The following is a 24,022-nucleotide window of genomic DNA, read 5'->3' on the forward strand; positions in this document are numbered from 1 at the left end:
ATTCAGTAGATGTTGCTGGCTGATGCAGAACTGTGTAAGATGCACATACGAATGAATAAATGGACTGGCCCATCCAAAGCCCTGGGCGCTGGCTAGAGGAGCACGAGAAGCAGGAAATAGCAATTCTGTGCAATACCATGTTCCAGGTTACACATTTTATTTAGTCTATATAATATCATGATATCTGCATTATAAACTTCTTTTTGCAGGAGAGGGAACTCTGTTCTCAGAGAGAATATTTTGCACTATCACCACTATACAGTAAACTGAGATCCAGGATGATCTGTACATGAAAGTCTTTCCCATTTTTATCAGCTTAGAGATGGCTATGACAACAGAAGTATGATACATTGTTTTCTAATTAGTGGTAGTCATCAGAGTAATATGGACACATCCAACTTACCATGCTCTCAGTGCTGAACTGGCCACAAGGTCCCGCTAACCTTTTTTTTTAAGTTAATTTTCTAATACACAGTTAAATCAGTCTCTTTGAGAAATATTCAATATGGGCAAGACTGGATTTCCAACAGTAAGTATCCATGGTCCCCACCAGCACTGAAGCGATACTTGTTAAAATGCAGCCTCTGGGCGAGCATAAGGACATAGGTGAGCAGTGTACTTAAGGAACTGCTCTATGGCAATCTGGTCATACATACAGCACAGAGAAAAAAATCTTAAAAGGGCACTCAGTAATAAAATGCTGGATAAAATGACAGACCCCCCTGAAGGAATCTAGCAAAAGTTATCCTGGGCAAAGGAGGCCTTTAAAAGCAAAGCTGCCCAGAATAGGGGCAGATTCTGGATCTCAAGCTGCAGTCCCAAACCAAGAGAGAGACCCCATAATTTGGATTTGCTCTGCCAGAAGCTGCAGGTCAACTTTTCAGCCTTATCAGCAGCTGTCCCTCTGTGCATAGCAGATGTATCAAATTTGATTACTATAAAAATGAGACACACATATGTTTACATATATAACTTCAAGCCTGTGGATGGGCCATTGAAAAACCGCCCTCGGTCTCAGTTGCAAATCTCCAAACTCTCAGGAAAGAAATAGCTCTATTAGCAGATGCCATGCGAATGTGCTACTTTCGGTTCACAGGTCTCCTTCGAAGGGCAAGGACAGAGCTGATTAACCGGAGAATACCGCTCTGATTTTTCGAGCATCTCTTCCCAGGGCATCCACTCCTCAACTTCCTTACCCACCCACCAACTAAGGAGTCAGTGGATAGTTCACAACATTATTGTCCTCATTGCTGAAAATAAAACAAGACTGGTGAGCACTGAATTTGCTAAGGGCCTTGGTTCCCAATGACTTCCATTGTTAATGAAGCCCCTTTTGTTGCTAAATTTGTAAAGATGTTCTAATAACATTTTAGCAAAATGATTGCTCCGGGGACAGTTTAAGATCTCTTTGTACAAACCAAAGTCATTAAGGAACAAATGAAAAGGCTCATTTGTTTGGAAAGCATGGGCTGAAAACCCCACAGAACCCAAGGACCCATAGTTATGAGCAGTACAAATGAGTTTTGCGAGATTCTTGATATCAGGATTACAGGGAGGCATGGCCCCTTCTCATGGACATGGAAGTTGTTTATAAGAATGTGAATATCCCATGGTCATTTCTTTTAAACTGCTGCCTCAGAAATAAATCTTTTAATGGAATTTTATTACCTAGAGAAGGAAAGCTGTGCTTATTTTTCTCTCTGTGTAGTAATCCATATACAGGACCAGGAAGCTAGTCTCTCCTATCCGCCTTCGTAGGAGATGAACGGAGGAATGCTTAGCCAAAAGGAAGTGTCTATCTTCTCGAGGAAAGAAATTTATTTTAGAAAATTATTTGATGCAGAAAATTATTACCTAATTAGTGTAACTTGTACTATAGTTTTTATTCTATTCTCATTTTAAATAGGCTCATGACAAAGTTCATTTGTATTGTAAAAGTTTTGAAAGCAAAACAGTTTTGAAATTGTAACAGTTGTCATCTTGAAATAATCTATTTTGTATTTTGGTGATATGTTGAACCTTTTTTTACTTTGCCAAAAGCAAATGCATGAAAATGAAATGCTTTCGGGTAGAAGTTAAAAAAATTTAGTAGGTAGAAAAATAGAGGGATTTTAAAAATTTAGAAAAATCTAGAAAATTTTTTTTACTGAGTTAAATAATGATGGTGAAATGGGACTAGTATTTTAAATCTTAGTAAATTGGTATTTTAGTTATTAAATGGAAGTTTGTGAAGTAGGTTGATAAATTAACAGACAAATTTCTGAAGATTTTGCTATAAAAATTTTCTTTGTTGTAGGTGTTTTTTAAGTTAAAAAAATCAGGACACATCTAAAATAACAATAAGGGACCTGTTTAAGATATAAATAGCAACAGAGAATATGTCATAGATTAATATTTAATGATATGATAAAATACATTATTTAATATGATGAACTGTATTATTAAGGATGAACATAACATACATAATACGACTATATTAAGTGAAAAAATGTGTATATTAGAAAGAAAGACTAAAAGAAAAAACAAGAGAATATTAACATTTGCGTCTGGGTTGAGGGATTACAGTTAACTAGTCTTTCTTTTTTTAATTCACATATTTCAAATTTAATCATTTAATAAATTTGACAATTACTTTGGAAATAAGTAAATGTATAATTACATTTATAAAGACAAAATTCTATTACTATTAGAGTAAAACATATTCCAATATAGAAAAACATTGTTGAATAATATGTAGAAACAATTCTGATGATACAGTTAAAATATCTCCCAGGGGAAATTATACAGGCCAAAGGAAAAAAAGTCATACTATTTTAAAATATAAATTTTGATGCTTAATCATGGTAGGGGTCTATTTTTAAGCAGGTTCTCAGTAGACCTAATTTGGCCAATAAATGCCTCTAGGACCGGGCGAGTCAAGGTCATTGCTTTGGGTTTCATTTTTCATCCTAATTGGACAGGGCTAAAGTACATGAGTTCTCAAGTCCCTTCCTGCTCTGTTAGTACAAGATTCTTTTCATTAGCAGTTGTATTAACATTGAAATGCGGATTTAATTATTTTCAAAGATAATGAAAAAAATTTCTCAAATCACTAGCCTCTCTCAGAGCACCTATTTCTTTCAGTGGCACTACACATTAATTTGGCCTGTGGCCTACCGTTTAATTAATTTTAATTAATTTGCAGTTAATTAATTCATTTGAAAGATCATTCGTCTAATCTAAAAGTTAAAAGACAGCTTTGGTTGAGGCTTCCTCATCAATACTCTAAATCTTGTTTGACCTTATAAGTACTAGTACTCTTACTTCTTTCAGGGCAATCGTTGACTTTAAAATATCAGACTGAAAAATAACCCGCATTTACGAAGGTTGACCCTCTTCATAGTATGCCCTACTGCTATCATTCTTTGTCCCTTGGCTGCTCCCAAGAAAGCTATCTTGAATAAAACTTAAAGCTGTTTAGAAAGAACATCTGATCTTTTGCACCTAAGCAGCAGTTTCCTCATCTGGAAAATGGGGAAAACCATTCCTTACAAGGTTATTACAATGATTAAATGAGCACAGTGCTTGGTACATATCTGGAGCTCAGTATGGGCATTATCTAAATGCCATGCATAGCCAAGTACAGGGTATGTAGAAAACTGTCTCAATTTGTAGTAAGGATATTCCTCCTCATTATTTTTATTACTGTTATTAGTAGTATGAAGTGGCAACAAATATCTCCATATTTCCCAAAAGAGTACAGGACTAGAAAGAAAGAAAGTTTTCAGACAACCTCACTACAGGTGAATGAGTAATTATAAAAATCATGACTGGCAATACATTAAGGCATTATAATAAAACATAGTTTTATAATCCCACCTAACTTCACCAGTATACTTGTCAATCAAACATACCACCAAATCCATATCAAAACCCTGGCACCCAGAAGCAGTACTATTTCATAGTATCTCTACAAGGCCCCTAGCAAAGAATCCCAGGTGAAGTGTGCATCAGGGACCTTTGGAAAGAACACTGGGCTGCAGTGCTCTGGGCTGGGCACCTGTGGCGAAGCAGCTGGGGCTGCTCTTTTTCCAGAGACTTCTCTCACTTGTGTCCACACCATGCCCGCTCATTCCCACTGAAACTTAAGCATAACAAAAGGGACACTAAAACCTCGGAACAAAGGAAAAGGCAGTTCAAAGCCAGTCTTTGTGGCCCTTTGGACCTCAAAACTTAGAGGTGGATCCACCACGAGGATAACAGACCAACTATATTTAAAATTACTGTGTTCTGGGGCACCTGGGTGGCTCAGTCATTAAGTGTCTGCTCTCGGCTCAGGTCATGATCCCAGGGTCCTGGGATCGAGCCCCGCATCAGGCTCCCTGCTCAGTGGGAAGCCTGCTTCTCCCTCTCCACTCCCCCTGCGTGTGTTTCCTCTCTCCCTGTACCTCTCTCTATCAAATAAAAAAAAAAAATCTTAAAAAAAAGATGTTTAAAAAAAATTAAAAAATAAAATTACTGTGTTCTGAAATGTTCAATACCTCTTTATGTTTGAGTCTTGCATATTTGCAAAGAGGCATATGCCGCTCTTTCCATATGAAAGGAAAAAGGATGGTTGAAGGGGGGCTCACTTAACTGTTACTATACAGAGTTTATCAAAAGATTATATTTTAAGATAACAGCACTCTTTTTAAATGGCTTTTATAATTAAAATAATTGTACTTTAAAAGAGACATTTACTTTACTTAAGCTGAAATAATTTACATGACATTACATTTTAAACTTTTAAGTCCCATGTATAAAATAGCTATTACTGCTACTGGGTAGGAAGGAAGAGGGATGATGAGGGTAAATATTTAGGTTATAAGATCACTTTATAAAATATAATTGCTAAAGCACAAAAACTTAAGAACCCAGGTGGCCCAGACAACATTACCAAGAACAGGATAAAAAGAAGGAGACATCAAAGAAAAGGTAGAAAGAAAGAACACAAGTGAGAAATATTCACAGAGGCCAAAACATTCAGCATGATGATGACAAAGACAGGCAATGACAAAAACCCACAAAAAGGTAACAGAAAACAAGCAAACAAACAAAAATTAGAGAATTCGTGACTGGACTTGTTTAAACTGTTTCTTTGTCCCGGATTTTAACCACTCACTCCACTGAAAAGCCTAGGACATTGTTATTTAACATTTCACAACTCAGAACCATTATGACATCCAGAATCAATTATATCCATGAGCGCTCAAAAAAATCAAACTGCTTTATAACAAAGGTAGAAAAATTAAGCTATCTCTGATGACTCACTCTGAAACAGTGAGCAGCAGGTTGCTAGTATAAATAGTTCTAAGAGCATAGCATCATTTAAAACTTAAGAGGTATACAGTTGTAGTAGATGTTGTGAAATAGATGATAAATTGCCCTATTTATAGATGCCTGTGTTAGAGATGAGATTGTTTCCTGATTACCGGGTGCCCATTATCCATGGCTTCTCAAGGAACCTGCTCTGTCTTAATCTGTGATATTTAAGTTTCTTTCATTGGGCTCTGGCCATAGCACTGTAAAGCCAAGTGCCACCTGGGATAAGAAGTCTAAACTTACATACATATGATTGTGATGTCTGAATCACAATAATTAGGAATCTGTATGTTAACTATGAAGACACAAGATGATGATGGAAACCACACATTAGAAACATCAACAATCCATAAGCTCTGTGCTCATTCAAATCATGACCCAGGACTGAGTGTTTATAAAAACCCCACTGGATGATATTGGGCTCCACCTTGACAAATAATTCTTATTGCCCAGGCATAATTTATAGCAACATTCATTGTCTTTTGTATTCTTTGTAGAAAGGTTGAAAATTACACAGATTTATTGTACCATCAAAATACTACTTTTATAAATGGGAGGGCCTGTGCAAATGTGGTTTACTTTCTTTCCTAATGCACTGTCAAGGTCACTGAGGTTAACAAGGCTGTTTCTCCAGCCTGGGAAGAATCAACTATGGCAATTTAGTTAATTTTTTTAGGCATAACTACTAAGCTGTCATGGGTAGGCAATAAGTAATGTGTCTTTCTCAATAGCAAGGGCCCCAACTAAAAATAGATTTTACTTTGGCCAAAGTAAATTTTACAACATGTAATTCTGTGGGTTTTCAGAGATTTAACTGGCAGATTCATTACACACAAAAAAACACTGTACTTTTTAAAATAGAGAAGTATTCTTATTCATATCAAATCCTAGATGTTCTATGGTTTCACTTTGACCCTCCTGTGAAAAAGCAGTGAAATCCACGGTAAACTTCATACATGTGTGTGTGCGCTTGAAGGTATAAGGATAGATATAATAAAATTTGATAATTAAAAACAGTTAAAAATAATTTATTCCTATTAAAAAAGGTAACAGAAAATTATTGGGGAAAAAACCCCAACAATCAGCGTTCTGGAGGAAAGGGGAATGGCAAGAGTGGATGACAAAGTTACAAAATAAGGCAAAAGGCATATTTTGCATTGGCAAAGGATAAATCTAAGAAACACACATATCTTAAAAAGTCACCACAAATTTTATGATTTTCTGAAATAACAAATGTATATTTGCACATATACATGTAACTGGCAGGTACTAGCTGTAGCATTGATGTGTATGACAAGAACAGAAAGCAGAATATATATTAGATAACCTGTGCTCTATATTGCAGAATAAAATAAGCAGTGTTTATGTATATACGAAAATAAAATAGAAGTCACATGAATTTTTTCTATTTGATTTTTTAATTATAAAAAGAATCTCAAATCATGAAAAAGAAAAAAAGAAGAGACTCTTTCAAAATATTTAGAAGGGATCCTAAAACATGAGCATGGGTTCTTTGCTGTGAATTTTAGGGGATATCTCTACATAATTATTCTATTTTCATACCACTGACCACCCCATATATTTTTTTACACATTTACAAAAATAATTTTATGAACACTGATGATAGTTTTGTCTGAATTTTGGGAGGACTAAGAACTGTCTTCTCAGTATCTCATTCTTGATGAAAATCTTAAGAGCAGGAAGAAGTCAGTGGAAGTTAAAAGTTGAACTTGCTATCTGTAGCGTCCCTTGATATTCCATCAAAGAAAGAAAAACAATGCAAAATGTTGATCATAAACGAAGTTTTGAATAGGAAGCAGAGGCTAAAGGTGTGCGTATTAGTTTACTAGAGCTGCCATAACAAAGTACCACAAACTGGATGGCTTAAAACAACAGAAATCTCTTCTCTCACAGTTCCTATAGCTAGAAGTCTAAAATCAGGGGTGTCAGTGGGATTGCTTTCTTCTGGAGGCTCCGCAGAATCTGTTCTATGCCTCTCTTTTAGCTCCCGTGCCTCCAGCAATCCTTGGCATTCCTTGGTTTGCAAACCCATTACTTCAATTTCTACCTCTGTCTTCACATGAGTTTCCCTCCGTGTCTCTCTGTGCCTTCTTTTCTGTCTCTTATGAGTACCATCACCACTGGATTTAGGGCTTACCCTAAATCCATGTGAGCTCATTGCAAAGACCCTATTTCCAAATAAGGTCATATTCACAGATAGTGTTTAGGATTTAGACATATCTTTTGGAGGCCACTATTCAACCCACAACAGTGTGCATGCACTTTTATTTTTCTTGTTATTGCCAAGAAGTTACAAGTCATCCAAGTTCTTTCTCACTTTTAGATATTTTAAGATATATATACATATATGTGAATACATATATATATCACAAAATATAAAATATATATATCACAAAACAGTATTTGATGCTTGTAGAGCATTTTCCATCAACATTATCACAATATTAAGTAAATATTATAACACTATCATTAGAAAGCCTAACATGAATTATTTTCATTTTCATTTTGAGCTAGAATGAATTACATGTATAGAATCAGTCCTAAGTCTTAATCACAAGGGGGAGAAATAAACAAAAAGGAAATGTTGCTAATGTTGCTGAATCTTCTCAGTGTTTATATTATTTTTGGAAAATGTGGAGGAAATTTCTTCTTTATGGTGGTTGGTAGCAGTTGTCATAAACCTGAATCTGAATCTATTACTATAATCCACTCTCTGTGAGTAAGTAAAAATGTTTTGGAAACTGCAAATATTTTTGTTGGTTCTCCAGCTCTGGCTTAGTAAATACTACTGATCACTACTGTGAGTGAATCAACATTGCTCCCTATGTTGCCCATGGAAATCCATATTCACTTAGCACTTGTACTGTGACAAACAGTCAGGCAGTTAAAATAGAGCTATTCTATAAGTAATCAATAAGCATATCTTTTGATAGATGGCACAAAAGTTCAATAACACTATGCTTGAAGTTGGTATAATATCAGGCAAACAATACTAGCATGATAGGAAAATGACTATTGGCAGAAATGGGGGAAAAACCAATTATATTGAAAAGAAAAACAATTTAAAAAATTAAATCAAGTCACCTTCAAAAGCATGTTTCTGTAAAAATTAAAATAACTTAAAAAAATACTATTGACTATTTGCTTCTATGCATGGCTGTAATAGAATTTAAAAAAAAATGTCAGGAAAAAGAAAACAAGTGTAGGATTATTTCTGCCTTTTAAATTAGAATATAAAATTGTTAGTGTATTTAGATTAGAAACTAAATATGACTATATGAAAATGAATAAAAATATGCACTTACTGAAGTTATATTAGCTCTTGAGGCAATTAAACTCCCTGCTACACCAAGAAGTAAATTAAAAAAATACATCCAGATTAGTTAGTCCCTCAAGTAGGTCATTTAGTCAAATATTTATCTCATGATGGACTGAACTAAGCCAGCATGTATTGAATTCTCCAAATGGCAAGGAAAAGTGGAACTCTCGGTGTGATTCTAGAGAAGCTTTGGGAGAAGAGAGATAATAAAGCCCTCTTCTGTACACAGGTGTAGCCATTACTTGAGGACTCTTAATAGATGACCTCTACTTCCACAAATGGTAAATCACATAGGATTACTGATTATGAACGAGATTTCTAGTTTGACAAAGGAATTCACAATTGGATTAATTCAGATAGCAAGCACACTTACTACACTTCATATATTATTTTTCTTCTACATAGGTTTTCCAAAACACTTTTGTTTGGTAACATACTCTAATTTAGAAGAACAATTTCCTAAAGCATAATCAGTTAACTGGGATTTTTGCTCTTCTCAGCAAATAAAAACAAAACAAACATGATTAACTGGAAAAAAAATTGCAAGACTTGCAGAGGATGTCCTTGGGTTAGTACAGTTGCTGCCCAAACAGTGACGGTTTTGGAAAGTACCAAGACTTTAATCTTGAGAAATGATGTTGAGGAAGAAGGCCATTCCTGTACCCTGTTTCTTTTGGGTAACATCTTTCTCTCTCTGCCTGATGAATGTGTATTTGTCCCGTAGACCTCAGGTCAGTTCTCACTCTGCAAGAATGTCAACTCACTGATAGGTCAAATTGTCCTTTTCTTAGAAATCTCCCTTCTGGCTTCTCAATACAGTTAAAATCTTAAAGTGTTTGTATGACATCTGATTAGTCTCAGTCTATCCCACTGGACTGTAAGCTCCAGGAAGGCAGAAACTGTCCTTTTGTTCATCACTGGATCTCTGGTGTCTTTTAGTACGATGCCTGAGATGCAGCAGAGGCTCAAGATATATTTAGCACATGAATCAAATAGTGTACAAGTCTGAAATAATATTGATTGGATTAAGGAGATATATTACTATGGAAAAAATGTGCAATACTACTTTATTTTAGAAATGAAGCTGAAAGCTAAAAACCAAGTCAACTATTAACCAGATATTCCATTATCCAAAGGTGGACTGAGGAACGTAGCCCTGTAATACTGCATGGGTCACAGTGAGGGAGGAGGGGTGTGGCATATTAAATATGTATTAGCTTTGAAGAACTACAGAGGGATAAATTGATAAGAGGTTAATGGTAGTGATGATTTTGATGGTAATTGTGAATTATTCCAGAGGTTCTCATACCACTTTCTGCTTTAAATATTTTCATGAGCAACTTTTAAATCTCTGTGCTAGGGTTACACAGGCAACAATTCATAACCAGGTAACTGGCCGTTAACTACTGAAATATACAAGTCCTAGGGCAGAAAGATGATGGAAGGGAAGTGACTACCTGTTGTTTTATTTTCGAAGTATATGATAAAAGTGAAAAATATGTGTGCTCAAATTTTGCATTGGGGAAAACTAGTCAAAATACTTTTTTTAAAATCAGCATTACAAACATTTAAGTAGGTAATTCACTATATTTTTCCCCTCAGCTCAATGGGTCTGTTACGAAGAATGTTCAGGGTAGCATTTTGCATGAAGTTCTCTATTAACCAGTGCCCCAACTGTGGACAGTAAAAAATAAGGCAAACAATGACAGTACATGATGCTGTGCTATCTCACATGCAAGCAAAAACGTAAATGACTAAAAGCACAGGTCAATCAATCTTGAGCTACTTAACATAGTCTACTGAGAATAGGACTACCTTTTACAGCATCCTCCCTAAACTCTTAGAAATTAAAAATGAAATAATTTCTAATATTCTGATAAAAAAAGAAAGGTTTCTAGGCCAGGTGTTAGTTAAGAGTTAAAGAGGATATAGAACTTGACTTGTAAAAGCAGGTTTGGTTTAATGTAGAAAAATAATTCTTTGAGTTAAATTTTTAAATACGTATGAGAAAATCATAAAAACTATTCTGAAACTAAGATATAAACTGCCTATTTCGCAAGGTAAAATAGTGTAGAAATAGTGGGATTTTTTTAAGGAGAGATAAGTTTTAAGAATTGTACGGGTTCCTGGGGACATATTTATAAGAATAAATTCCAGGCATATTTTTACCCTATCCACTGTTTTCAGATATTTGTATCTATAGATAGATCTCTATCTTCAAATAGATAAAATTCTTTGCCTTCATAGTGAAAAGGATTAATAATAAATTTAAAAATATGAACATTGGTAGAGGGAATAAAACAACTTTCAGAAGACACCATAAATGTTGAGCTTCAAGGGCTACAACTCATGTCTGGATGATACCCAGCTATTCAAAATTGTGATTTCTCAATTCTTCACCTTTGCTCTCCTTATGTTACATTCTCCCCCTAAACATTCTAATCTATCACTCATTCCTTCCATTTCTACCCACCTCCTAGTGTCATGACTTTCCTTATCCCCAGAGATAGGTGCTCCTAACTCTGGGGGTAAGCAAAGATTTCTTAAAGAATACCTAAGGATATGGGTACGTTTACAGCAATCAAGTTCCACATTCTAAACTTTCATATGGATACTTCTCTTTTCATAAAAACCCTTCTCCCACTTTCCTTCATTTTCCAGGAGAAAGGTATATTTCTCTTGAACTCATCTTGCATCTTCCGAGGGTACATTGTACTGCAATATCAAATAAAAATTCTAAATATTGGTGTTGATATCTAGAAAATGAGTTTTCGATTTTTTAAATTCTTTGCTTCCATCAAAATTGAAGAAGGGTCTAATCAAGTTGTCAGGTGATAATTTAAAAATTTTGGTGATAGATTACTATGTAATTTTCGGCATAACACTTGGAAAAACAAAAGAACTGGGTCACACTGCTGTAACAAAACACCTCCCATTCCTATCTATTTATTTTTATGTATAAAGTTTCTCAGTACTTTAACATAAAAATCAAATAGAATTGATGGTGAAACTTTTCTCATTCTAGCAGTGGGTAGTATTTGTGAATATATAAACTGGTTCAGGAAAAAGACCAATCTCAATTTTAACATTCATATTTAACAATTTTTATGTTTGGAAATTACAGAGTTTGCCATGTATTTATGTTGATCAATTATATACAAGTAATCACTGTAATAAAAACTCAATTTTGAAAAAAAGTAACATAGGATTTTATGACACGAAAAAATTATGTGCGTATATGTCTGTATGTGTTGTACGTATATATTTCCTATTGCAGAAAACTATGATAGGGTGATCCAAAAAGGATTATCTAGCAAAGATATAGTAGAATACAATTTGGGGGAGGAGAAAATAATAATATAAAATTTGTGGCTGTTAAGTAAAAACATAAATTATATTTTTAAATGGCTAATGGGGATATTAAAGTAGCTAGGGTGTTTCAATTCCATTGAATACATTTAGGGGTTTGAAAGAATTTTGTTTAAAAAAATGTCTATTTATAATATGCTGAAAGGTGAATCCTTGCAATTATTTACAAGTATGATGGAGAGTTTAGGATAGAGACTGAAAAATGTTGTCTTTGGCAATTCGTATGTATAAATGTTTGAGCTCTAGTGGATTATTCTAGTGGACTATCATTAATGCCTTCCTTTTTTACCCTTTATATGCAAGCAATCATTAACTCCTCTCTCTCTTCCTTCTTCAGTCATGCTCAAATATGTCCTCTTCATTTCCACCACTAGCTCTCAGGGCTGGAAGTTTTCCCTGGTCTCTGATCTGGTCAAATTCCCATGACATTCTCTCAGAACACCACAGGCTTCTTGATTGCATTTCTCTGAGTTTCATGTTTAGGTGTGTGTGTATCTGAACAATTTCTGTTTCCCTCCTACACTGTCCCTGCCTCCACACAAATCTTTAGGGTATGTCAGGGCATGAACCACATATTCTCGATGACAGGGAAGTAACAGGGGCAGGCATCAGCTGAATGAAGGGACTTTGCCTTCCAAGTGTCCAGCACGGTGTCGACACATCATAGCTGCTCGATACACACTTACTGAATAGGTGAATAAATGAAAACGCACCCTTTAAATTGTACAATAATCAAATAACTTATAATAATAATCAAAAGAGAACCAACAGTGGACATATCAGGAGGAAATTATATGATTTATGTTCATGGGCAGGGAGTATGAAATTTTGGACTGTTACATCTAACGTAAGCCCTGGAGATTTGGGGGCAATGGCCTTGCTTGAGAAACAGGGTTGAGACTTGGAGTAAACATGGACTCATCAAAAGCCACAGCTATTGACAACCTAGCTGTCTAATGACATCACCATTACAATTAGAAGCAAACCTAATTCTTCACCCCAGCCCACGGAGTTTTGGACAGCCCTGTCCTTTCCATTATTCCGTACAGACTCCCTGCTGGCTTCACTCATCTGCAAAATGCATATGCTGGTAACTGAGCAGAAAAATGGCAGGTCTGGCTGGTATAACTTTAGCCTATGAAAATCTATAGTAGGACGTTCATACTAAGAAGAATATAAAAAGCAGTGTACAGGACCAGGGAAATAGGACCATAATAACTCGGGAACATGGACAGTAAGTTAGGATCCATGTTTTTAGGGGAAGAAAACATGAGGTTTCTGAACCAGATATACAGACCAAAGCAAAAAGCGCCTTTTGTCTGTCCTCCTTTGTGTTTTCACATAAGAAAAGCAAATATTGATGGGCAGAGAGAGACATAAAGGAAGGGAGCTGAACTGGAGCTCTTTACCTATGAGATACAATGAGATATGGCAGATGGAGGGACACGAGCAGCAGATGAAGGGGAGGGAAGAAAAAGAAACATTTTACCTAGAGGCCAAGCCAAGCAGTATTTCTTAAAGCAGGAAGAAAAGGGCAAACATCCCCATGCTCCTATTTGAGAATCCCTATGGTAATACTTTGTTTTATATTTTATATTACAGGTCACATGCTTATAACTCCCAAACTTACAGAGAAGATCAAATAATGAGGGCATTCTATACATGTTCTGTACTGCTCTATTCTATACTTATTCCTACTTTCCCCATTTAAAACTTACACCACCCACCTGTATGGTCAAAACAAGTAGAAGGCAACTCCAAAGATGATTCACGTTTTATGATTTCCTATAAAAGCCAAATAATAAATAGGCATTCTTTTGTATAATTCTTATGACTTGTTCGGTTAGTAATATCACTGTTGTTTTTCAGATGATGAAACCAAGTGATTTGCGCCTCAGGTCATTTAATGGCACAGCTGCATTTTGATCACTGGTGTCTTTGACTTTGAAGACAGTAGCTTTTCCCTACACCAGTGGTTCCCAAAGACTGGTCCCCAGACCAGCAGCATCAGCATCACACAGGAACTTGTCATGAATACATGGTCTTAGGCCCCATTCAACCTACTGAATCAGAACACTGGGGGTGGGGTCAAGCAAACCCTTTCACAGGTCCTCTCAATGATTCTTACACATTGACCAGACGTGGGAACCATGGGCTTATGTCATGAGCACAACCTGCATTCAACTACGGTTTATACTCTTTGCAGAGAGTATTTAAGTTCTGGTGGGTGTCCTTTTTAAAATCACCTTCTTTTTAAATCATTTTAAAAATGATTTAATTTTTAATTAAAAAATTAAAAATTAATTTAATGAATTCTTCCTTCTTTTTAAAATCATTTTTGAACAAACATATATTACTGATATATGGTAATTTGACATACCGCCACAGCATCACATGCGGTCAGGTTAGAAGGGCAGGCAGTCTGGGAAAGGAATCCCAGATCCACTGCCTGTTGTCATACAGTCTTGGCAAGTTATATAACTTTTGTGAGTTTTGGATTTGTCTTCTATAAAAATGAAATAAAAATGATGAGATCATGCACAAAAAGCAGTTGAAATGTACTAACTGCTCAATAAATAAATATATCTTTCATTATGATCATCATTAAAGACAACAATACCAGTAACATTATAATGAATTGCATGAGTAGTGAAGTTTATGTATTACGTATGTCGCAAAGCTCCAGAGATGCTCCTCCGCTTATAATTTTTAGTATGGAAGGGCCCTAATTTTTCCGTTTTCAAAATGATTTCCAATACATTTCGATTCAATATACATTTTTGATATCCCATAATGTAGAAGGTACTCCACTGTTTCAGGATATTTTCTAAGTAGAGTAATGATACCAGTTATCAATTAATCTTTTAGGGAATGGATATCAGTATCTATTGAATATTTTTTAAAAATTAAATACTTAAAATTTTTGTTCTGTATTGGCTTAAAGCTTTAAATTGTATCTTTTAACATTATTTGAAAAATAATACATTTTCACAAAATTAAGAGGCTGTGTTATTATGGACACACATTTAATTTCAGATTAAATTGCTTATTAAAAAAACCCCATATTACCATATTGTGATCTCTGTATAGTTAATTGTAGAATCTCAATAGTGTTTTAATACAGAAATTTTCAAATAATAATTCACCTACAGTAATAATATAATCCCTATATTTTACTGAGTGAAGCTTATGCCAATTATTTCTTGTTTATTTGTACTAATCAGTGACAGAAACCAATTTCTGTCCCTTTTATTATTGTTTTTTAATACATGCAAAAGGCTATCATCTTCTCTATGTCTTTTTTTTAGAGTGAAATTTTCAGATCTCATAACCTCCTCTCACAGCTCGTGTTTTCGAGATCTTTTTATCATTTGTATTGTTCTCTACTGAATGCTTGGCAATTTGTCTTTTTTCTGAGATGTGGTATTCTGCTGAACTCAGTCCCCAAATCACAGCCTGACAAGACCTGAATGTAGCTCATCTGTTTTGATGCATGACATCACCATTACAATTCAACACACTGCAGCATTTGAATATATTAACAGGGATCAGAATTTGGACTCATTCAATTTATCATTCACTGTAATTTTTGAATTTTTCTCTCCCTGCTATTAGCATCTCTAGCTTTGCAACACACTTTTTGGTTCCATTACCTTTCCCAACACCAACTTTCACATCCATTCTATCTTCCTAAATCCAACCTCGCTGATTGGGCCTATCTCCCCAGCATAACAAGATTGGGCTGTAAAGTAGCAGAGCACCCCAGATTCACAATCCCTGCTTGTTCTTTAAATTTATTAGCATACATATGCAGCATCTCCCAAAACGTTTTATAAGTATCCTATTGCATTACCCCGGGAGGCTTTTCTTAAGGATGATTTTTAAGGTGTGAAAGAGTTAAACAAACAAACAAACGCAACTGACCAGTGTGTTTCTTCAGGCACATTTAAAAAGAAACCTTACCCTCCCCTTCATTGACTCAATTTAAGAAGGTTAAACTCAGCATCAACTACAGGATCACACTATTGTTTTATTATTAAGCTGTCACTGAAAAAAATACAGGTTAAATCCCTGATCCTCACACACAGGTAACTCAGAGACTACCCTGTACCCTCACCACAGGTGGTCACTTGTATATGCAAGGATGTGTCATATGGCTGGCTGAGCAAATCTTAGTAAACACAAAGTTAGTTCCACTCAACATGTTTACTTCTCCAGTTACAGAAGAAAGCAAAGGAAGAGAATATACAAATGATGAAGGAAAGAATGAAAGAACCTTCAAGTATTAGACCAAAATTTAGTTATTTTGCCATAAGTAAGTGACAGTTATCAAAACCGAAATGAAGTGATACCTCATACATAAACTTTCATGTATAAGGGAATTGGAGAAGTGATGGATTGTTCAAATTTACAAATCGAAATTTACTACACTCGTTAAACAAAACATCAATCCATGTGCCTTCCTTCTGCTTGGCATCCCCATCCGCTCCCCAACCCCCTTAGGTATGCATGCACCTGCTCCTACATCCCGCCTGTCCATTGTATCCAACAGGATCCTGCTCATCCTCATGAGGGTGAATGTGATTCCTCCAAAGCAGTGGTCCCTCCCTTCTTGTTCACACTGTCATGTGCTCAGCTCTTGCTTCAAAGAACAACTATTTGTTTATAGAGATGTACTCTCTACTAATTTTGAGCTCTCCCTCTTCTCTTTGCTTTCTGGCCACCAGTTGGTATTGAGAATTGCTCGGTAAAATTTTGTTAACTAAATGAATTATTTAAAAAAATAGCATTTTCCCAATAGCTATACTTTTATGGGTTAAAAAGCAACTGCCAGGGCGCCTGGGTGGCTCAGTTGGTTAAGCAACTGCCTTCGGCTCAGGTCATGATCCTGGAGTCCCGGGATCGAGTCCCACATCGGGCTCCCTGTTCAGCAGGGAGTCTGCTTCTCCCTCTGACCCTCTTCCCTCTCGTGCTCTCTGGCTCTCATTCTCTCTCTCAAATAAATAAATAAAATCTTTGAAAAAAATAAATAAATAAAAAATAAAAAGCAACTGCCAGGTCTGAGAAAATGCATGTGTCTGTAGCATGATGAAACAAACAAACAAAAGACTAATCAAATAAAAAACAAAACAGCAGAGACCATGATCTTTAAATAGTATATTTTACCTTTTTTTCTCATATGTATTTATGATTATGTATCCTAATACAATTTTGGATGTATTGGTTTTGGATACATTTTTATGTGTTCATCACCTAAGTACATGTGGTAGAACTGAAGAAGGTTGTAGGAATAAAGGAAAAGTTTTTGTTATAACATCTCCCAAGCTTAATTTAATAGTTTTCAGAAGACTTAGCAAAAAGGATAATCATTAGTAAAAGTTAATAAAGGAGAATGCTGTAGTTCTAGAGAAGACTGGTGACAGATTTAATCACTGTCTTTGAGTACATGATGGATCAACTGAGAGACGATAGTGGCAAAGTATTTTCGTTCTTAGCTCGGGATAAGACCAGAAACGGTTACCTTAAGTAGGTTACACTCCGGGTGGTTCTCTACATTCACCTAGAACAAGTCCCTGTTCCCAGGGAGTCATCCCAGCCACTGAGCTCAGGACAAGCAAGCCCAGGGTGGCATGCAAAATAGCATCTTCTGAGTAAACTGTCTTCCAGCTCCTCACTTTTCTGATCGGACCCTCCTTAACACAGGGGCCAAAGACTGGGGAGGAGTGATTATAAATTGCCCAAAGTGTAATAAGAAATGGAACATAAAGCTCCTTGGAAATATAAAGATACGTAAAAAGGTTCAAAAAACTAGGTGAAAAGATCATGATCTTCAATTTTTTTATGTTTAATATTCTTTTCATTAACATTAACAAGTGACATTTAGTATAATATTTTTATCAAAAGTAATTCTATTAAATGATTTTAACATCACATTATGTATTAAAATCCTGTATTGTGAAATTCCAAGATAAGACACAAGTTTAAGGTCTCTGTCAAGGGTCACTAAAGAGTAGCTTTTTTCTATAACCTTTTTGGGTTTTGGTTTTTAATATTAACATATGTTATACTACTTTACTTATACCATATGCTTACAGTTGTTTTATGAATAAATACCACAACATTTAAAAGAACCTTAGGCCTACATAAAATTATTTTATTCTCACGGAATAGCAAAGCCATCCAAATTCAAAATAAGCTGACACCTTATGAAGAATAAGGGCCTAGGTTAAGATAGTTTAAAACTCCACAACATGCTCCAGAGGTTAAGTGCCTTGTGGCTTTTCTGCTGTTGCCTCATAAGCGATGAACGTGAAACACAGTTTTGCAGTGTTTTTTTCTTGTCTTGTTTTCCTCCAATTGATAAATGCAATGCATCCACTGAGAATCTGAGAGCAGTATGAAATCATACCAGAAATACAGGATTTGGTTCCATTTACCTGTTCCTGTTGCTGGAAATCCAATCTGAAATAAGTGTTGATGCTTGTTGGTGACAGTGCTTGTTGCCAAAACTGCATGCCAGCATTATGACTTCTCTCCGGAGTTCTCTGGGTACCATCCAAAGGAAAAACAGTGAAAAGGCAGTGTTAATATCTGGGGAGGAAGGGTCACTCATTACATAAGCAGTAGATAAGTAAATAATCAGCACAAAGATAATTTCCCGATACAGAAATCCTATTTTGCTGAGGAAGAGATGGTTAGGCAGAGGAGAAGTTCAGCATACTACAAGTCTTCTCTGGAAACAGTAATACAGTTGGGGGGGGCAGGAGGTTGGGTTCAAATCTCCCCTTTACCAATAATGGCAGATCTTACATTGAAACATGGCAAGGGTATGCTTTTGTTCTCAGTACCAGGTAGTGGAAACTATGCTGCCCATCAGCAGGCCTCCCAGCAAAGGGAAATGAAAGATGCAGAATGAAAGATCATCTCATGCTTCCAAAGTCTCAATGGTACTACTCGTATGTTATTGTACTGCTCTGGGGGAAAAGAAGTGAATAAGAAAATAAAACAGTACTCATGTTGGTAGGAGGCTTGAACAAGAGATCCATTAAAATTGTTTTTTGGCCATCCAAGCTTGATGTACGTAGCTGCAACTTGCTTTAAAATATATTCCTAAATGGGGGTTAGGGGAAATAAAGATGATGTCAGTTTCAAACCTCTCCATGCTGATCATTACAATTACATAATACGATTAAAATATTTTTGAAATGCACCTACTTTAAAATATCAGTAAAATTATGGGCATGGTAAATCCTCTAATTTCATCCGGCTCAGTGTTTCAAATATAGAAAATAAGGATAAAATAAATTGCAATGGGGGAAGTCTACTCTCTACTTCCTATTGAATGATTAAATAATTTGCACTATTCACTATTTTAGATGACAATTTTTGTAGCAAAACAAGGACACTGAGGAACAGTGACAATGACAGCCATGCACACATATATACAAATGTATGTAGATATAGCTTATGGAAAATAAGCACCTAACATTTATGCATTTCACATCAACAGAGCACATTTAAAGCAAAACTGTTATGTAAGCCCAGCCACTAGCCTAGCATTGTTGAATCTGACACATACAGAACACTCTTCAGTAAAAAATATGGCATTTCAAAGTCAACAATCCATTGAGCTAATGATATATTTAAATATTAGCAGCAATGTAAAATACGCTTTCCTCACTTTAACATGGTCCTTGAATTTTGTCAAAGGAATGAAAGCACTGAAATTACAGTAAAAGCAATTCTTAACTTTTACTGAAATTGAGGTGGCTGACACAAAATACTGTTCCAAAGTACAAATATATATAGAAATGTATTTTACTTTTACAGAAGTTTAACATTGCAGTGTCTCTGTTAAGGAGAAAAGAGAAGTGAAGTCTTTCTCTAGCAGAGAAAAGTTATACCGGAACTGTAACGATCCGTTTTTTTTGCATGTCTGTTCTCAGGGATTAGACCATGCCAATGACAATGCACAGTCAAGCCAGGATTATTCCAATTAAAGAAAATAATAAAACGGAGGTGTTTGCGTGCAGACTTGGAATAAGGAAACAAGAAGCAACTCTGATGGCCATCAGACAATGTAGAGGGGGCTAAGACACAGATTTCATGCCATGGCAATCCAGTCTCAAGTGATTAGTGGAGGTTAATTAGCAGAGCCAGTGTGCCATAAGACATAGGGTGATTTTATAAAACACAGGGCAGACTCCGAAGATAACTGAAGGGAACCAACTGGGCTCAAAGATGGGAGAGAAGGCACAGGGACACAGTGTCATATGCAAAGCCTCACTGGCAATAAGAAATTTAGGAATCAAAAGGTCATTAGCTATACTTAATCCTTACCTTATTCAAAATGGTTATTAAATTAGATTAGGTGGTGTCCACTGTGCAGCTTTGGCTTACCAGACTTCAGCTTGGGAAATCTGGTCAGGTAACATTTTGGAATGTTTGTCATGTCTTTGTGTCTATTTGGATTATCTATTGTTTGCTCTCCTGTATCCCCTTGGACCCAATTATGAATGGGCTCTCGCCTCAATGTTGATCTTACCCTTGTTAATTAAGGAAGTGAACTGAATTCGCTATGCCCTTTTGGATAAAAATAATGGCTAAGAATCTTTACTGAAACTGTCTATATTCTGTTAAGATCTTTGGGATCCCTCTACCCAGGTTAAGTCCTTTGTGAACACAGAGCCCTTTAACACTTGGAAAGTAAGTTTGAACTTTAAGGATTTGCCATGTATATTTGTTCTTAAATTCTGAGGCATTTAAGCTTAATTGACACTTTTAGGCCAGAATGAAAAGTAGCTCTTACTACATTTCTTCTTCAAGTAATTGTCATCAGTGTTGCACAGAAAATCAGGACAAAAATGATAATACAAATTAGAAGAAGAAACACAAATAACCCAGGACCAGTTGCATAAAGTGGATAATGAGAAAACAGTTCATCATCTGAAAATAAGAAAGAAGAAAATATGTCTTTTTACATTGAAGACATTGTATTTCTCCATGCGGTCCAGTAATTTATCAAGGGGATAAAGAGCTCGGCTGGCAGCATGCCAAGGAAGAAAATCCTTCTCCTCAGACAGGTATCTGATAATCTCCAGGGGAATATGCTGAGGCAAATAGCCGGCTCTGCACAGTCAAAAAAGTTAATGTTAATGATATGCCGAAAATATACATGATGATGCAAAAATGAAGATTTTACTTATGCAAATAAAAGGCAGAAAGCAAGATTCATCACAGTATAAAGAAGCCATACTCAGTGCTATAAAAATAAAATTACTCACTTTTTAAATATAGTCCTACTTAGGATGCCATGTGCCTTAATATATACAGAGTTAGAGAGTTAAAAATTTACATACACAAAAATATCAGAATGCATATTTTTTTAAAAGGAAAGAATTCCCAAATTTGAATAAAATCAACTCTAGGTATTTTTCTTCAGAGAAACTCTTCCGAAGTCACATGTAACTGAAAATAATTGATTACTAAAATGCAATTTCAGTTTCTCGATGCATTCTCTTTGCTCTTCATGTAGTTCTGTGTAATAATACTTAATACGGATTGTTTTCAAAAGAACAATCAAACTCAAGAGGCAACTTACAGGTTTTGACTGTATCTATGTCATATTACAATTTGAACATTTTTCAAAAGAAATGGTTTCCATAACACCTATGAAAATCTCAGTTAGATTTTAATAGACTCCAAATTCCAAAAAAGTTGAAAGAACAGGCTCTTCCCATTTATTATTTTTCTTTCAAAATAGATGCTGTGTCACCTTGGGGACCAATGTCAGACTCTTTGGAGAATATGAAACTGTAGCTTTTTAAAATGATCTGAACACATGTTGCCCATATTTAAAGAGGGTATATCCAAAAAAGGATCCAAAAAGAAGTGTCTATCTCTACTCTCCAGGAGACTGCATATAAAATCCTTGCAAATCAAAGCAATATAAATGACAATCCACAGTACATTAAAAGATGGTCTGTCTTAGCCTCGATGTCCCTGATGCATACACATCGTGACACGATGTGTTTTGCTGGATTTTTTTTTTTACATGAATAATCAACTGAATGCAGACTTCTAATGCGGGGACCAGCTGAATATGAAAGCAACCAAAGCCTGCTTATCTCCTTTATCTACCTTTCACACTGTTGTTCTTTTGTAACATCACAAAATTAGACGGGTCTTTTAATTTGTGCTTGGTGCACAGGCAAGGAGCAAAGCCTTGTCTCATTTTCACCTAAAATAAGTTTGCCAGATTATCTAATTCTTACTCACCGTGACAAGCAAAAATTACTCTACGGTAAACTTGCAGCCATGTTTAGATGTTCATAAGAAAAACCAAGTCTGAAGATGATGTTTGAGTTTTCTTTAAACTTTTAAAAAAACCCAGATGTGTGTCACTCGAATGATTTTGGTTCACTCATGGCATAAGATCAACCATCAGTCACAGTTAATGTCTGCTATAAATACGAATGGCAAGAATCACCCCAAATTTCCACATAATTTCAAAATTTCTTAAAGTTTGTATGATTTAGACTACATCTAGACTTGTGCCACTTTTCCTGTACTGTTGTCATTTTAAACATCTTTGCAGAAAAAGTATGAAATTAGGCTAGGGCAATGACTATTAAATGAGAAATTTTGTCTTTGTGGCTAGGGTAGCATAGCATCTCAATAACACAGTTACGCTTACTTCTAAGAGTTTGCTACCCACTGGGCTGCTTGAGTGGCTCAGTGGGTTAAGCGTCTACCTTTGGCTCAGGTTGTGATCCTGGCTCCCCCCTCCCCAGTCAGGCTCCCAGCTCCAGGGGAAGTCCGCTTGCCCCTCTCCTTCTGCCCCCCCCCCACCTCACACATGCACTCTCTCTCTCTCTAACAAGTAAATATTTAAAAAAAATATTATATTGCCTTTTTAGTGGGTAGCAAACTTTTTTAAAAAAGATTTTGTTTATTTGAGTGAGAGAGAGAGAGCATGCGGGGTGCAAGTGGAGAGCAGAGGGAGATGGAGAAGCGAACTCCCCACGGAGCAGGGAGCCCCAGCAAGAGCTCAATCCCAGGACCCTGAGATCATGACCTGAGCCTAAGGCAGACACTTAACTGACCGAGCCATACTGACTGAGGCACAGGGCAATATAATTTTTTAATAAAAAAATGATTTGGCTTTCCCTCGTAAAAGAAACATACCTTTCAATATTTCAAATTCTGTCATTTGTTTCCCTTGAACTTTTAATTCTAAATATTACTTGGCATGGTGATCATAAATTTATAATCTACATGCCATGGATTATATAATTTTAGAGTTGTAGAAGATTTATCTAGAAGCCATTATTCTTTTGTTGAAGAAGTAAGAAAAATAATGCAGTAAAAACAACAACAACAACAAAAACCCTCGAGTGAGCAGCTAATTTATAATGGGTCTTCAAGTGAGTTTGGAAAATCTAGAAAGGTATGGGATCTATTTTATTGCAGATTTAAACATACTAGCCTTACGTCAGTTACAATGTATTGTGCTTTGCTTCTTTCCTGTAAATAGATGGTCATTATTCAATGGCTTAGGCTTTGTAGGAAATGTGATGACAGAAGATGACTAATCACGTTATGGAAGAGACTTGGATTTGAGAAAGAGTTGGGATCTACTAATACTTCCCATAGAATTAAACAAATTCATCTTGCCAAGCCTCACGTTCCTTATCTATGAAGTAAGAGGGTTGAAAAAGAAGACCTCTTTTTTAGCCCCCAAAGCCTTTTATCCTAACCTACCTGTCTACAATTTCAACTGCAACAAATATTACAATACTACGGTCATACTTTATTTGTTTAAAAATGTGAAAAAATACTTTGTGATCTTTTTATTCTCCGTTCTTCAGTTGTTTACTATGTGGAAGTCTAAGAGGCAGGGCTTGGATATAGGTTTTAGAAGATATCTGACAGAGTGTAAAGAAAATAAAAGCAGGGCGCCTGGGTGGCTCA

At 35.8% G+C, this 24,022-nt stretch overlaps 1 protein-coding gene across 2 annotated transcripts in view; it reads right to left on the bottom strand.

Annotated features, from left to right (window-relative positions):
* TRHDE (thyrotropin releasing hormone degrading enzyme) overlaps positions 1-24,022 on the bottom strand; it is a 364,978-nt gene that overhangs the window by 13,913 nt on the left and 327,043 nt on the right. For both annotated transcript variants that reach the window (XM_027595212.2, XM_027595211.2), the window contains 3 exons: positions 21,031-21,178; positions 19,062-19,159; positions 18,487-18,594 (listed from right to left, as the gene is read on the bottom strand). In XM_027595212.2, the coding sequence (XP_027451013.1) occupies positions 18,487-18,594; positions 19,062-19,159; positions 21,031-21,178 (354 nt within the window). The remainder of the gene's footprint in view (positions 1-18,486; positions 18,595-19,061; positions 19,160-21,030; positions 21,179-24,022) is intronic.

Source organism: Zalophus californianus, chromosome 9 (genome assembly GCF_009762305.2).
Source record: "Zalophus californianus isolate mZalCal1 chromosome 9, mZalCal1.pri.v2, whole genome shotgun sequence".
NCBI classification, from domain to species: domain Eukaryota; kingdom Metazoa; phylum Chordata; class Mammalia; order Carnivora; family Otariidae; genus Zalophus; species Zalophus californianus.